General features: G+C 41.1%; 1 protein-coding gene across 1 annotated transcript; it reads right to left on the bottom strand.

Moving 5' to 3' along the window:
- Positions 1 to 12,978: 12,978 nt before the first annotated feature.
- On the bottom strand, positions 12,979 to 17,259 carry gbx2 (gastrulation brain homeobox 2). Its single transcript, XM_064311080.1, has 2 exons — positions 16,098 to 17,259; positions 12,979 to 14,325 (listed from the first exon to the last, which is right to left on the bottom strand). The coding sequence occupies exons 1-2, from the start codon at positions 16,609 to 16,611 to the stop codon at positions 13,808 to 13,810; spliced, it is 1,032 nt and encodes a 343-aa protein (XP_064167150.1). The 5' UTR covers positions 16,612 to 17,259; the 3' UTR covers positions 12,979 to 13,807.
- Between the last annotated feature and the right edge of the window lie 221 nt (positions 17,260 to 17,480).

Here is a 17,480-nt window from a genome sequence, read left to right as displayed (position 1 = left end):
AAACTTCAGTGAATGGCCACCATTTTCATTTCCTAATGTACTTTTTTAAAAATGTAAAGCATTTCACTTCAACCTCGAGGTTAAGCCCCTCTACTGCAGTTTCAGCATAGAAGCTCACCAGTTGGAGGCCAGAGCTCTGACATCACATGTGGACTCTGCCCTTTCCCCCAGTTGTTTTTTTTTTGTTTTTTTTGTGTCTGTGTGATGTCATCTTGTTTCCTGTTCTGACAAATGGTCCATGGCTTGTCTAATGTTTTCAGTCTTGTTTCTTCTTCTTCTTTTGTCTGTCGCCTTGGATTCCATCACAGACCCTATAGACCTACCAGATGCCCCGCTCTGTATTCTCGACCGTCATAGTCCTGTCTCCCTACTGCTGGAGCAGGAACGTTCCAATTTTATGCATCCTGCTAATGCTCATGAACAGGCCGTGACAAGGGAGAGCACTGCGGCAATGGATGTTGGGCGTGCCACTTATTCATAAGCTGTAATGTAGCACGAGAAAGTCAGCAGGAACTTCCCCATAGTTAGGAAGGGAGGAGGATGGAAGGAATGCAGGAGCTGACCATCTGGTAACTAGAGAATCTGTGCTTTTCCAGCCATTGCCCGGTAAATATAAATTTCTGCATGGGGTGAGCAGGGGAGGAGTACAGAACAGGCTCCTTTCCGGTGGTTTGTTTACACCCGTGACTCTAGCACCCAGATCCCTCACAAGCCCCACGCACCACTTTCACCACTTGTACATAGATGTAAAGAAGTAATAAACATCATCATTATCTTTATCATTTTTTTTTTGTTTTGATCTTTTTATTACCTCATTTTTTGTCAATATCCATGATGTACGTCCGAAGCTGAAGATTGACGATGCATAATTTATGTTTGTTTTGTATCTAAATGATGAGGAATTTCTTTTGTGTTTTGTATTGTTCAGTTATTATTATTGTTATTATTATTATTAAGTACATCTGTATTTTTATTATCATTATTACAGTTATTATCATTGTTATAATTATTGCTGTTATTATATTGAGTTTGTGTCAGCAGTATAATAATACTGTGTTCAAAACTGAAACCTAATAGAGTCTTATACTGTAATGTGTCTCCTTTCAATAAAGAAAATAATGCTTCCTAATATACTGCTGCATATTGTTATTTGAAGTTGTAAAATAATTTTTGCTTTTTTGAAAAGTACAAATTAACTGTGTGTGCGTACTGTATGGAAGTGTGTGTCTGTGTTGCTGTGCTTAGTTTTTGCAAAAATGTGAAATTTTTTTAACAGGCACTATTAGGTGAGGCATGCAATTGTTGACTGTTCCTGTCATAGTGTGACTGTGCACTTTATGTTTTGTATATGTGTATGTCATTTTGGAGGGGATTTTGATGCTTCCTGTACACTTTATTTAATGCCCAGTCTCCCATTTTGCGTGGGGGTTTTAAAGGGCCCCTGCAAAAACAGAGGATGCATGATGCTGGACCCATGGAGCTGGACCTGAGGGACCTCTGAGCTTCAGGGAGCAGGAAGTGCCAGCATTAAGGCCAACCAGGTTAGACCAAAAATAAATAAATAAATACTGACAGCTCAAAACATTGTCTGATGCAGATGTGGGGAAAGGGGTCAGATTTCATCAGATGTTCCTTGTTTATCTTTGTCAGTTGCTACATTTAATGTGAGATAAGACACGTTAAATGTATGCATGGGGAAGGTATCGTGGCAACATTGGGTGCCAGATGGCACCTGTTACCTTTTGTTTTATTTTTATTTTTTGCATCCAAAGTAACTATCTGTCCATGGCGTGTGAAGCATTTGAGACCTTGCTGAGTTATATCAGAAGTAGCTTGCATAAAATTTCCACTGTAGCGCATGAACACTTCCAGTCAGCTTGTTTTTAGAGCTCTATCTCAAAGGCAGCGTGAGCAGTGCCGAGGTCCGGGCTGCAGAGGGGAAATCTGTCAGGAAGGATCGGCCCCTTTTGTTTTGTTTGGCCCTCTGAAAGAGCGGGACGTGGGGAGTAGCCCACAGCGCAGATGAAGGCGTTAGGACTGCGGCTGCAAGTGGCTTTAATGGGATAATGCCCCGCTAATCCCTCTTCATCCTGTGTGGAGCAGGAAAAGGAGGCTGGAGGCTACACATTTTGGGGGGGGGGGGAGGAGTGGGACCGGGCTGAGACTCACAAAGCACACTGCACAACGGGGACAATGGACCATGGGAACTGAATGAAGTAGATGGAATTACAAAGATTAGAAGGGGAAGCGTGCAGGGCGAGGGTAGAGACTGAGCAGCCTGCAGTGATGGGGGAAAGGAAAAGGCAAAGGGAGAGGGAGAGTGTGTGTGGGTGGTTGGGTAGGTGTGTGTGTGGAAAGGGGGTGTACTGGGTCATGGGGGTTGGGGTTCTGTGTCATGTTTGCAAATAACCCTTGTTTGACTACTGGGTTGTTCCTTATGGAATCAAATCCATTTTGTCATTACCAACTCTGATTTTTTAAATCTATGTACTATACACACTCAAAATAATTTTTGTTGTGGGTTTTACTTTTTGCTCAAGGAAACTTAAACTTCTCATTTTTGACTCGCCTCTACTTTTGTTGTATATGCGTGTATGTCTCTTTTTAATCGACTGTTTTGTTTCCTTCCGGTGATTGACAGCTGCAGCTCAGGAGTTGCCCTGGTTCCCACTGCATCATTGGCAGCCGGGTGGTGGTTTGCGAAGTGCATTATGTCTGCCAGCTGTTCACTGCAAGCAGCAGCAAGTGTCAACAACTGAAGAAGATGATGGAGTCCAAACAGACTAAGGTTTGGTAAACACTCAAACACTGGTGATATATAAAATAAACACTGGTGATTATATAAAAGAAATACAAAAATATTGTTTAGAGGATAAATTGGGAACATGCTCAACTGAGTGAAAATAATTAATAAATGTTCTTTTGGTTTACGGTGCTGAAGTGGGTATATACGTACCAGACCGGTGATTTTGGAAGATAAAATTTGAAAACCATGAATAATAATTTTTTAGTTGGAGTTTGCTTGGCACGTACACTGGGATATCCTCCAGCATTCTTAATTGGAGAAGGGGGGGGGGGGAGAGGATGGGGTAGACCAGCTGGCATATTAGGGGGGATTAAAAACACAGTTGATAGGGTCTTTCTGTATAATGTGACAGTTTTACTTTTGTTTGTTTGACAGCCATCCAGGTTCCACATCCACCTAGTATGCTGACATGTCTGTTTAAATGTGTCTGGTGCATCGCCATGGTAACGTGACTAAGACTATAGGTCAGGGCTGTTTGTTTGCAGTAAATCTTTGGGAGTCTTTAGAGTGTGATGCAGTCTCTGGTCTCTGAGAAAGGTCTGTATTATTTTTTGTTTTTGCTTCAATCATAGTCAGGATAGGATGTGATAGTGAGCAGGCCACTGGCCTTCTTGGCTTTAAACAGTAATTTTTTAAGATATGCTTATTTAAGACCCAAACAAAAGGAAAATATGCTTTTTATTGGGTCTTAAAAGTCAAAGATTGACAGCCTGATAGCTCCGCCCTTGGAAGGGTTTGTGATGTGCCTCTCTCCGTTCGCTAACGTATGGCTATTCGAGATTAGGGAGCTATAGTAAAAGAAGTGTTTGTTTGTTTTGTTGGGAATGGATAGGGACGAAACGCCCACCGCACGCCCTCATCCTGTCGTTAAACGGCTTATTGGTAAGCGCTTTAATGCTGGCGGAAATGGCCCGGAGGACGCGCGTGTGTTTGTGTGATGATGCTCGAAAGCGTTATCGTCCACGCCTCGAGGCACGTGCCGCTCCGCCGCGGTCTCGGAACCCTGGAGGTCCGCGGGTCCGGCCCGCGCGCCCGCGCGCGCGATACGACGCGAAAGGCTCCCGGCGAGGAAGCGCCCGCGTCTATCCGCACGTTCGTCTGCGTGTCCCCACTTCACCCTCCCGCGTCGGGTGTCCCGCGGAGCTGATCAGCCTGCCTTTTAGGAAGTGGGCTTGGAGACCCAGGTACCCCCTCCCCCCCCCCGGCCGCTTGGTTGGGATGAATGCTGGCAGTGTCAGAGAGGAGCTTCGGGGGCAAAGTGTTCAAAGAAATGAAAGTCATTATGAATGCAAGAACAGTCCCCAAATGAGGCGTGAACTGGCACACCACTGTGCGCTAATAATTCAGCGGGACGAGAGGGGGGGGTGAACAGGGGGGGAATGGACCCGGCAAAAGAGATTCTGCACTCGGCCCAACGGTTCTGTTTGCCGAACTCCAGAGCGCTCAGCTCACGGGGCGCCCTCAGAACCCGCGCTTAATCGAACTCCCGGTGCCCACTCACCCCGAACCCCGAGAACAGCCGTCCTGAACACTGGATGACTCCAGCGTGGCGCAGTAGAGCTCGCACAAATAACTGTTTGACATTATAAACGGGTCGGTGTGATACGAGCTAACGATGCTCTTCTGAATCAGTATTACCGTCTTTGTGTATGTCAGCGTGATGAAGGTGTATTGCTCGGATAATCGCTCGACCGTGTTTGTACTCTGAAACAGTCGCTGCTGATATTTTAGTCGGTAGCCTATTCACCTGACACTAAATTCATGCTACGGGCGGCTCTAGTTTCCTGTGTGAGATATATTTAATTTATGTTGCCTTGGTGGCTCTGTAAGTCAGAATGGATCATGGATACATGCCAGATAAAGAAATAATATAGAATAGCATTATAAATCGATATCTCCACCACCCTGCAGCCATCAAACGAACAAAAAAACATCATCCAATTGTCCTATTTATCTATCATGCCAAATAAGCCGTCTGCAGTGCATTGCATGCCTAATACATATATAGTGCTTATAAGATTTATGCAAACTAATAATAATTCCTTACATGATATTGGTATTACTTGAGTCTAGTTCAGAACACAGAAAATTGTGAAGGTACTATAATGGGATTGCACCTAAGACTTTCTGATATTTTTGTATACCTGTAGGCCCTTGGTTTAATCTTAATTTTACTAAATTATTTACTTAAATAAAATGCTATAATTCCGAGAGGTCAAATTTCAAATATAACAAATGTCATATACATAAAATAATAATCAGTATATTGCATTTGATATCTGAATGCATTTTGTATGCATCTATGAAGTCTGCTGACTTGACAATGTTTTCATTATTGACAAATGAATTAAATGCTTTATGGATATTAATAAAAATAAATATAACAGCAAAAATATGTGCTCCCTGTTAGCTACTTGGGTCATGTCAGCTACCTAAACACAACCAAGCTCTTAAACCTCTATATCAGGAATATTGATGATAATTAGATTTTTTCTGCACTCTCTTTTCTGACTGAAGTTAGTCTGTGATGTCAACTTTAGAAACTTCCACCATGAACCAGTGACAGCATAATGTAGCTTACTGTCCATCATTCATTCCCATGTTATAGAGGAACAGTCTGGGAACTTAACCTGGAAATTGGACTGCCGGTCGATATATTATCACGTTAGCACACTCTGCAAGTGAATATACACAGTTATGCATGTCTTTATTTCCATCCAAATTTAGAGAAAGCCTTTTTGATTCGCAGATTTATGGACTGAAATTAAATGTCATATTTTTATGGATAGCCCATAAATTTAAAGATGGCTGGCAGCCCTATCACCCTCGCTGTGCCTCGGTTTACAGATGTCACGCTGTCTCTGTACCCTTGAGAAAGATCGCTAAGCCAAATCTAACTTTAGCCCCAGCTGTGGAAATGCATATTCAGCTGTGTACATTTCTCTGATTGAGGGCCACGAGCCAAGTAAGCTAGATGGTTATGCTTTGCATAAAGTGCATCTCCATTACACCTTCATTAGCACTGCATCCTGACTATGCTCCAATGGCCTTGTCATCAGTATGTGCAAAGCTTTTGCGCCGCTTATAAAAGCTGACCTAAGATTGCAAAACTTTTAATGACAGTGTCATGGCACTGGTAAAATAATACACAGGATGTCATGTACAGAGGAAAGTAAATGCTGCACACAGGTTGTGGTGCTATGTAGGCTTCAGAGAGTGCTCTTCTCTGTTATGTCGCTCTTATGAAGGTATTATGAACGCTCCATTCAACCCACTTTCTGAAATAGCCATCCTCTTTCTGCACATCAGACAGTTTCTAGTTTTCACAACTGCCTCTTCCTTCTCACAACTGTCCAGCCAATTGTGTTTCTCAATGAAGAAGGTTTGATGATGTCACAGCCATTCACATTCCATTGGGGGGGGGGCGCTCTCACCTCGGACGAAAGGTTGGATTATGGAAATCATTCCACAGACCTCAAACACACACTCACACACTTGAGCCTACAGCAATATGGAAACACTATCACAGCATTCAGCTTATTTTAAGATCCTTGACCCTACCCCTAGCTGGATCTGTAATTGATGGATCCATTTTGTTTTCTTTATGTATTATTTATGGCATATGAACACGTGGGTGGTGATTCACAGAAGACTGTAGCCTAAACCTTTGAAGGCTGAGTCCCCCAATGAGATTGACAGCTAGGCCTGTATCTGTGTGACACAAGGCCTCCCTGCAGAGATGGCATTGTCCTTCCTGTGGTGTGTATGTGTCATAGCTTCAATAGGAATCACAAAGGTTATAATACAGGTTTCAGAAGCAGCTGTTCATTGGTATGGATCTGTGCTTTGAGTGAGTGCTGGATACAAAATCTGCTCATTTTTATATGTGATGCAGGGGCTCACCCGACACTACAAAAAGGAAGCGGTGTTATTCTTTTTTGAGCCAGTTGTCACCTAGTCATTATGGCTTGAAGCTTGTGTCCAAATTTGGAAGTGGCCTGTAGCATCCTCTGTCAGCTGGGGAGAGGGGTGACTGGCACGCACGTCCACCACTGTCACTGCGTTGAAAAACTGCAATTCATGGGCAAGGGGAGGGGCTTGGGTGGACTACAGACGTCTGGGAAATCCTTCCTACCGAAGCCCTGCCTCCGTGGTCGACGGGATGACCGTCTGTGCCTTAGCCTGCTGGGTGCTTAGCTACAGTGGACCCCAACACGCCTTGGGTTCGATTCCGTGCTGTAAGAGCACCTCACTGTGCCAGTAACTAGCGCGTGTGCCTGGATGTGCCTACGACAGGGAGGCCACTGAAACCCGGTTATTCAGGAAGGCTACAGGTAGCGATGGCTTGGGAACTGAAAGATATAATGTGGGTTAAATTTGCATGCTGTTCCTTGGCTATGCTTGCCCTTATTTTTAAGGCCATAGTACGCTAACAGGCATAACACTGAAAGGTCTGAATCATGCAGTGACATTGGCTTAAGGATGGTGTGCTGATGGAGCCATAAACTGTTCATATATGTTAGACTGAATATTCCTTTTTGACTGTCAGAAAGCACACATCAGTGGCCATCTCCTTTTGGAAAATATTAATTTGAGTTATCACTGTGGACAAATTTTATAATATTTGCAAGAATTAAATATTAATAATTCTGTATGTGCCTTATGTTTAATGGACTAGATTCATGAGACTGTGGTCACATACTTAAATTTTAATGATGTCCCTCCACACTTGTGAATTATTTGAAAATTACAGGAATTTTATAAATTTAATTCAGTAGCAAGAATCATAAGTACTTGAATAAAATGTGTAAAATGCATGAGACATTTTAGTCTTTGATATTGGTTTTTTGGGAGGTTATTATTTTATTATTTGATAGAGTAGTTGACTAATTTTTAAAATACTAAATTGCATGCCCACATCTTTATTCTCATTATTATAATTAAACATTATACAATTGGATAACAAAAAGGTGAACAGAAATCAAACTAAGCAATTCTCAGAAAATTGAATTTACTGTTTATCATTTAGGAATGCAAATATTGTAAGAGATGCCAATCAAAATCAACTGGAGGCTTATGGTCTGCTCATATGATTTTAGATTGTGTATTTCAAATGTATTTAATACGTGGAATTTAACAAAGATCACAATTATGTCTGCATATTATATGACATGAAAGGTACCCCATCATTAACCAAAAAATAGTGTTTTTTTCTTCTTCTACATTTTTCAATAAAGATTAGGAATACATCTTTGGTTCTTTGTAGCAACTAAAAAAAATATATTTGAAAAGCCATTTGGCAGTTACTGTTAACTTTAAAAATATATATTGCATTTTTTTCTGGTATCATGATCAAGTGGTATACAAGGTGTATATTTCCAGTTCTCAGCACATTTTATTAAATCTGGGAGGTTTAAATAATATTTTGGTAATGGCTTATGATATGGGCCTTTCCTGTTGTTAGGAAAAATGTACGAAGTACAAAAACTGTGGTCTGTAGCAAGCTGGTGGTAAACTGACATTGTCATTTGTGTAACTTGGGCAGTAAGTACTCATTTTAATACATGTTAGAATTAGCATAAATTCAGGAAAATAACTTGCAACATGTGAGAGATGAAGGTCTAAAACATTTTCGTGCCATTTATTCTAATGGCATAAACGGGCCCTTACTATGAAAATGTGGCTAGTCTTGAGGAGGTTTGGATGGTCAAGCACAATGCTAACATTCCCTGCTTTTATTAAATACTGATGGGGCTTACAGCATAACATGGATAGAAATGTATGCATATGAAGTAGTTTTTTTTAAATTTATTTTATTTTACTTTTTTACTGTAAGGGCTGAATGAACAACTGGAAAAATGTGCTAACCTGAAAAATAAATGTCCATTCCTCTAGCATTTCCTTTTTATGGCTTATTATAATCATAATTAAAATCTCATTATTAATAGTTATTTATTTTCATTTGAGAACTTCGAGAACAATATGCCACTTTAAAGACAATACAACAATTATCAATTAACAATTATCTCAAATTGCAAAAACTGCTTTAGAGCCTTGAAATGGGAAATAAAATATTCAGATATAACCTGTAAAACATACAACTGATTAAAAGCTTGATTAACTTGCAGTATGACTTCCAGATGTTGACACTGAGTTAACAGTTCTCACCCTTGGCTATTTATCTGGTTTAGGGCACATCGATACAAAAATGGCCTCAAAATAGTCAGTGACACAGCATGTTTACAATGCCCGACAAAGAAATGAGGACTGTATTCAACATGACTCAGGCCTGTTTATCAGGCCAATTTCATCAATGTCAATAAATAAGTCAAATGTGCTAACGTTCCTCTTTACATTCAGCCGCTGAATGACCGTCTCTGGCCTGGTTACGGTTTCCAGGTCATAACTGACAGCCCACACGGGCACTTCCTCATTGCAAACATATATTATATTGGCGCTATGTGATCAATGAGAACTGATTTGTTCAGTCGTCTGTATATGTGCAGAAACTGAATTCAGTTCGACTTTAGCCCTGTCTCCTTGAATGCAAATTTCAGTTGCCACGGAGCATTGCAAATATGAATGGGCTGGAATGTATATATTAAAGGCCTAAGTAAATGCAATTGGAATTGATTACTTTCAACTGCAAGGGAAAGAGGCCGCAGTATATACCATTGTGAATCTCATTGTGAAATTTTTATTGCTCCATTGTCTAAAATCATATATTTTTAAAGCAATTTATTTTAAATGAAGTAAGAAAATATTTCATATGGTGACAGATTAGTTTGAGATCATGTGTGTCATCATGGTGTTTCTCACATGATCAAAAAATAATTTAACAATAATGTACATTTTTTAAAACTGATACAGACATAATGTTCTTGTCTACATGAAAAAGTTATGTGATTTTATGGTGGGTTTTTAAAAAATATCGAAGCATAAATTGAAAATGAAAGCGCTTTCTATGTGCTTTGATGTTGCAACTACAATTAATGCAACTATATTATTTAAGCGTTTGTTTTGCGAAGCAATGAGATAACATTTCACAAATGACTGCATACAGGACAGTTGTGCAGATGCATTTTGTGCATATGTGGCATTCACGTGTGTAAAAGGGAAGCCGTGTGGTGCTTGCGCGTGTATGTGCGCGCGTGTGCGTTTGCTTGTGCGTGTGGGGGGTAACTGCATTCATTTCCAGCAGCATTCTCAAGCCAGCCTCTATTAGGACACGCTAGTCTCAAGGCTCGCCCTCCATCAGTATTAATCATTGGGAGTTAATTTGAAGCTCAGACAAGTTGCTGTTAATTTAGTACAGGAGGGACATGCTAGAGTGAAAAGCTGAGGTCCTGGCCAATCCCCTCGGGTCTCATTTATCAGCCATCCGAGACGGCCGGGCTTGATTACAATTTGCAAAAAAATTCATTAGAGCCAAGCAATTGTCAAATCTCTCTCTCTCTCTCTCTCTCTCTCTCTCTCTCTCTCATGCTCTTCTTTCACACTTTGCTTGTGCCTCCCTCTTCTCTTGTTTCTGGCAACACCACCCCCTAAATTCACACCCACTACACACACACACACACACTAACACACACACATTCTTCTACCCTGGTCATTTTGCACCACGTTTGTGGTACAACTAGGATTCTACCAGATCGCTTATGTTTGCCTATCTGTACAGATCTTAATTGATCACAGGGGAGATGGGCGAGAAGGAAGCGTGTGTTGCGTGTGTGTGTGTGTTGGTTGGGGGATGTCTGTAAGGGGGGGGCGATGAGCGCCTGATGAGAGCTCATCTGTTCCCCTGTCAGCAGTGCTCACCCCGAACATGAACTCCGCTCATAAATCTGCCCTTTACAATAATTCACCATTTCTGCAGGATTGACTAGATAGTATTTCAATTTAATAAAAAATATGCTAGAGAAATTTTAAAATATAAAGCCAAAGGATGTGTTTGCACATAGGAGTGTGAACTACATTATAAACATGAAATACAGATATACAGAATATATGAGTAATTAAATTTTTTTTTTTTAAACCGCAAGTGATGACAGTGCTCAGCGTTAATAAATGTCCAGGGGGTTATACTGACCAATTTGACAGTAGCCTAATCACCGTGCGCTCATTGGCATCAGCGTCCCTGAATGTGATTAGTGCAAACACGAATGTTCCTCCCCCCAACTTCTCAAATACAGCCGCCCACTCGGACTCTCGTTGACATATCCATAGCCTTTTGCGTTGGTGCTTGTTTTGTTTGCTCGTAATAAATACTATGTGGCTCCTACGATACCGCAAATGCCCTCGGGGTTTTTGCTGTCACAGTGAGGACACAATGACCGTCAGGAAATGCCGTCGTAAAACATACACGTCGGTGGGAAATTAAGATCTAAGATCCAGTGAAAATGACGCTTAGCAGTAATGCTGGGGGTGTTGAATTTCATGAAAGAATTAGTTAAATTAAGAATGTTTGTTAGGAATGATAAAGGGCTATTCCACGGGGGATTTGTCGTCAGTCACTGTTACAGACTTCGTGTACAGTGGGAATCCGACACATTGCATCATTTGTGTTTTGTTTTATTTATGAAATGATGAACATTACATATCCACACATCCCCAGTGTAACCCACATAAGCAGTTTTACGTTACAGACGCTCACGAGTGTTTCCCATTTTAGTATAGACCCTTAATTTCAGTTAAGCAAAACATTAAATCTGTAAAGTACAGCGATAATCTCATTGGCGTCATGCATTAAATGTTGGCCGTAGGCCGTCATTTCGTTCGTGGCCTAATTCTTTTCTCCATGAAAGAACAGATATGTCTTTGTTTTGTATTACACTGCATGCAAAACCTATTTACAAATAATTATTTGAATGGGCACCATGTTCACGTCATCTTTTACAGATAAGGTTAACATGCGAAATGTTGCCGGGGTTGGGCTACGACATATAGGCGAGGCTAATTTAAATATATGCCTAACCTACATCACAATGAAATAGATTAAAAGAATCCGAATCCAGCCAAGCCATTTGTCGAGAGAAATATAAGAGGTAGGTTATGATCCAAACGTTCAGTTGAGAGAGGAAATAATGTAGTCTGGTGATCCGTAGTCCTGCATCGACATCTAAACTCGAAACACACCCAGTCCTTCAACTCAAATAAGTAGGCAAAGACTTTATGGTAAGGCCATTGTTGTTTGGCGGCCATTGTGAGGGAGACTTGGAGGAACGGCACGTGTGGGTCGGGTAAGGGGTCATTACTGGCATGTTTTCATCACCCAGATGAGAAGCAGGGCAAGGTGAAACACGAGATCAAGGCTGATAAAAAGGAAACGACCTCCATCAACACCCTCATGATAACGTCTCACCGCAGGAACCGAAATTAGTTGTCCTCATATCCCGTGACCTTGAGTCCCATTTAACATGGCTACCTCTGCCCACCCCCTTGTCACACCACGAGATTGCGTTGGCAGGGAAGGTATTCCTCGGCGTATTTAGAGTTTGGCATATTATAAGTTGATTTGCACCAACATACGGGACGGTTGGCCTTAATTTCACACAGTAGCGGAAACTGAAGGACCGAGGTGTAAAACATGTCACTGGAAGAATCAGCTTGGAGAATCAGCTGGGCGCCTCATGAATAGCGGTTCAGAAGCACGCCCTGTGTCGGTAAAAATCTAAAGAACCTGTTAAGTTAAAGCGGCCCGCTGGCCGCTAAAACATGTTTCATTTTAAAAGCGCCGATCAATAGCAAATTGGGAATTGATATATAAAACAAAGTAGGCTATAGCTGTATAGTGTGCTATATGATTTAAATTATTATGGCAAATAAATATAGAAGATGGTTTTTAAACTGTGATAATATGCCCATTGCTGTGTCAGAAGGAAGCCTATCCAATGCGATCGCCTATGAACTCGGGAGATCAACAGTGCGCTTAATATGACCCGAAAGAGCGTACCGTTCACTGATGTATCGCTGTACTATTTAAAAACAAACATGTGAAATATTATTTTCCGGTTGTGAATAATGTGAATCGACTATATAACTGACAAGTCAAAGTAGGCTACTGCACAGCGGAATGTTTGATTGAAAAGAAATCGCCAGGGGTTGTCTGAAGAATAATTGTTGACCATGGTCCTGTAAAATTAATGGGCAGTAATAACAAACAAGCTGACACGTCATTTACATAATTGCTTAATGTCCAGGTTTAATTCACACAATATTCTTAAACTCATCAGATGTTTGCTACGTTTTGCACAATATAAAATAAATTAACAGCGTGCTTTCTGCCTTATTAAAATGTCACTAAGCCAAAAAAGTACAAAGTTCCAAGCAAACATAAAACGTGGAATTCATCATAATTAATAGATAAAGAAAGGCAATCTACACCAAGTACAGTGTGCTCAAGCAGAGTCAGATTTTTTTCCGTCGAATTTACTTAGTGCTATGGCAAGGTTTATATCCATCCTGGGGCTAGTTTGAATATTTGGGTCTGCAAAAACACACTCACTAGACAGTAGCCTAGCCTTTCCCATCTGCTTATATACACACTATAAAGAAATAAACACAAGAAAACTTGTGAACTTAAAACAGGTATACTTTCCTGGCAACGGGAAGGCTTACAGTAGCCTAATATATTCTATTTGGTCCCATCAGTTAAATTTCTTGTATTCCCCAATATGTACACAATTAATTGATAATAAATACGTCATCGTTTTTGTCTTCTTTTGTTTAATGAACAAAATGTATCCAAGTGGAAGGGTCGTTTCAATGGTAAAGCTAAGCTAAAGCCACACATTTAAATCACTAACTAGATTAAGGCAGCATTTTTCTGCCACTTCGCTGGAATGACCCCCTAAATCATGATTATTCACGCCCTCCAAAAGATGAACATATTACGAGTATTTCTCCCAATGATCATGTATATATTTTTGTGTTGTTTTGTTTGTTTTTAGGAATTTATTTTGTTCAGATTTGTGTTTGGTCCTTCATATAGCAGAAAAAGAAAAATCACGGTCTCGCTTGCTCTAACTGTTGGTGCTGGCTTCTTATTGCAAAACGACTGACATGCACGGGAATGGGCACAACAATTTTGGGGTTTCTCGAGGGCTCGCCGGTTTTGGAGTTGACGTTGCCCGCCTTCACGCGTTTCCACTTGGCCCTCCTGTTCTGAAACCAGATTTTGACTTGCACTTCGCTCAGCTTTAAAGCATGAGCAATCTGAGAGCGCTCTGTAAGAGAGAGGTATTTCTTACAGTGGAATTCCTTTTCCAGTTCCAACAGCTGTTCGCTTGTGAACGCCGTCCTCCGTCGTCTATTCTTCCCCGTGGACGTAGTACTACCAGTACCGTTAGGCCCGTGGACGCCCTCGTCTAGTCCACCACTAGCGTCCCCGTCCTCTTTTTGACACATTGCGCTATTGGTCATGTTTTCGTCAGAGCTGTAGTCTAAATCACTGTCCATTGAGAAACTCTCCTCTTTGCGGTTGCACTCGTCCTCTTTGGGGTCATCTTTGCCTTGCGTTCTAGCTGAAAATAAAAAGAGGACGTATTTAGTACGGATATTATACACTTGAAAATGGTATATGGCTATCCATTTGTGGAACGTGGAACTTGTATTGGGAACATTTTATCTCGCTGATTTGTGCTTTGCCAGCTGAGTAAAAAATTGTCATTGGGTAGACGTTAAATTTGAAAGGATAAACCTCAAAATGTACCTTCATTGGGACTAAACTAAAACAACCGAAATGCTGTATTGTCTTGCTCAGGAATGCTTACATTAAGTATCTTTTCTTAGCCTAAGTGTAACATGAATTAGGCAACGTAAAACAAAATGAAACACGTTGGCAACCCTGAGACGCGTACCGATGAAAGGGACGGTGGTCGTCAATCCACTTTAGACTCTTGCATCTTAGGCGAGACATAGAGCGTAACAAAAAAGTAGGTAGCTTTCTCTCACCCCGGCCTCACAACTGGATGCTAAAGACAAGTTGTGTCAACTGGCAAGCTAACGTGATCATGCCCTCCTTGATTGATATTTTTGTAGCGTGAAAATCCACTTTTAATAACTTACAACACATGTTTAGTGTCACTCTAAAATGATGGCACCCGTCGGCACACACTAATTAATAAACCAGAAACACGAAAAACTGATCTGGGGCCTATTGTCTTTCCTTCACAAGTATTTGTGATAAAAAAATTAACCAAGGAACATACTTCTTGAGCGAAATAAGAACCTTAACATTTTTGTAGGCTTTCGAGCCATTTTATTTTGATATTGCTTTTCGTCCCCTGCCTTCACTCCACATTTTTTAAATTGCCCTCAATGTAGAAACATAACTGTTCAAAATGGGCGACTTGTCACGACGCTATGTTTCAACTTGTGTGTTACTAACGTCAACTTTCTTTCTCTTAAAAAAATAAACATGCAATATTTGTTTTAATTTGGATACACATTTATAGATACCACTGGCGCTTAGCCTTTTCTTATTCCGTAAGAATAAGCTAATTTGATAAATGAGCAGAGCCTAAGGCATAATTCCCTAAAAAGCTGTATTGGAGTTTTAATAAACGCATTTAATGTGAGAATCAGGAATCACTTGAAATTGCTTCAGTCATTTTAGAAGAACTCTTGAAGCAAAAGATATAGCTAGTAATCTATGAATCGACAGGAGTTCACGTGTGTACTGAATCATTTAACAAGTCGTAGGCCTACTATTTATAGTTTTTTTATTTGGTTTTGTTTTCACTCGCTCGTTTAAGAAAATACAGAGTCCATTATAAAAACAATGTAGGTTGTAATATTCTGCAGGCCTAAATTATTTTTGTCTTTTTGTAGTCAGTGTATATTAATGACAAGACAGGTTCAACAGTTTAACAGTGCGGAAATGAGTTCTCTTTCCATTGAAATAAATTTGAATGATAAAAATGGCTTAACATTAGATAGCTAATCTTTTAAATTGAAAACATTAAATAACATGTTTAAAAATTAAAATGACATTTTAAAATGAGTTCCATACCATTGCAAGATGTAAAGTAACTAATAATTACATATTTTCTGTATAGACAGTATAATAACCATAGTTTTTTTCTGTTTCTTTATTTTATTTCTTACTGTGGGTGTGAGTGTGGTAGAATGTGCACATAAACCAAATGAACAATGACGAGGATACCATACTAACGGCCTTTTATGATGCTTAAATCAAAGCGAAGACATTTATTTTTCATCAAAAACGTATACCCCAGTAAGAAGCCGTCAGCGTCCTGTAAGCTACACACCAGACAGCATACAGATCTCTTACCTACAGAAGATTGCACAGGATCTGACGCTTGGAAGGGGGGCAGTACTGTGGCCTCTTTACCCTGAAAAGTCTTTCCCTCGTCCCCTTCCAGCCGAATGTCCTGAGATTTGTCGAAAACAGCTTGGAGGGACTGCGACCCAAACTTTCTCGCCGCCTCCTGGTGCTGAGGAGAGGCGGTGAAGCTGCCCGGTAGTGTTGCCATGAGGGTGGAGGTGAGAGCCATGCCTTGCGCCAGGCTGGAGCAGAACCCAGTCGGTAAGCTGGGCATCTGGTGCTGGGGGTGCGTCGGAGGAAGTCCCGGTTGCAAGGCGGACTGTGGCAGAGCGGGCGGCGGTGGAGGCGGCGGCGGGAGAACAACCGGTCGGTATGGCATGAACATCGGGTACCCGGTGTACACAAAGTGTCCCGGACTTGGCTGGGGCGGACCTCCAATCAGCGAGTCGATGCTGAAGGCAGTGGAGCTTCCCAGTGGGCGCTGCATCATCATAAGTGATGGACTAAAGACAGCACTCATAAGCTCTGATATAAGGATTTAAGATGAGAAAAATATGGCAGGAGGGGACGGGTGCGACTGCCCCCAAAACAGTTTTAGTTACAAAAAACAGCAATTAAATAACGATAGATAGGTTAGTACGCCGCTGAAGTTACAATTTTTAAAACGTAATCCCGTGGTCAATGGTTCGGTTTTCTAGTAAAATTATCATTGCATGTGCATTGATAGATTACTTGGGTCGGACGACTGGGGGAAATCGCTTCACAAGGTTAAAATTGTCCTGAACGTTGTTAAAAGGCCGACCGAAGAGAAGAAAAGCAAACTTGAGAAACCAATTATCGACTTTCTGTGCAAGAAAAGAATCCCGTTTCGTTGACTCTTTGGGCTCCGTTCGAGCGAAATGTGCATGGCAAGCGGTTTTCCTCCTGATCCTCCCGCCGTGTATCACATTAGAACAGTTTTACAAGGATGGTTCCACTAAACCTCGGTGGCGCTTTGTGTCCGTCAACCTTCTCCGTCTGTGCCTCGCCGAGAGAGGAGCCCCGCAGACCTGCGTTTACTATCAGGCTACCCGAGAGTAGGTTTAAATTCCGCTCCTTCAGTTTAATCGCGTCTTCCCTTCGTGACCACCGCCCCCTTATCTCAGTTCTGCACTTCATTGGTCACAGTTAAAATATCCGTCTGAGGCCGTCTACGATAAGTCCCCGTAGACATGTGATTACTGACTCTAGGTAATTACTGCCGGTTATTTGGATTTGCGAAAGATTATGATACAAAATCAGATAACAATGTTAACTGGATGCGCATCCTATAATTGCTGAGGCAATAAATCTTGTTCAGAAAATAAAGAGCAACAGAAAATCTGAACAGCATATTAACTGTCTTCGAGT

This window comes from Anguilla rostrata, chromosome 15 (assembly GCF_018555375.3).
Source record: "Anguilla rostrata isolate EN2019 chromosome 15, ASM1855537v3, whole genome shotgun sequence".
NCBI lineage: Eukaryota > Metazoa > Chordata > Actinopteri > Anguilliformes > Anguillidae > Anguilla > Anguilla rostrata.
This window is presented reverse-complemented; position numbering and strand designations above follow the sequence as displayed.

What these genes read in the sequence shown, in the direction of transcription:
- gbx2 (XM_064311080.1), bottom strand. Translation starts at nt 16,611, where the DNA reads ATGAGTGCTGTCTTTAGTCCATCACTTATGATGATGCAGCGCCCACTG. An exon ending in TCCTGTGCAATCTTCTGTAG is followed by an intron (nt 14,326 to 16,097) that starts GTAAGAGATCTG and finishes TTTTATTTTCAG; the next exon opens with CTAGAACGCAAGGCAAAGAT.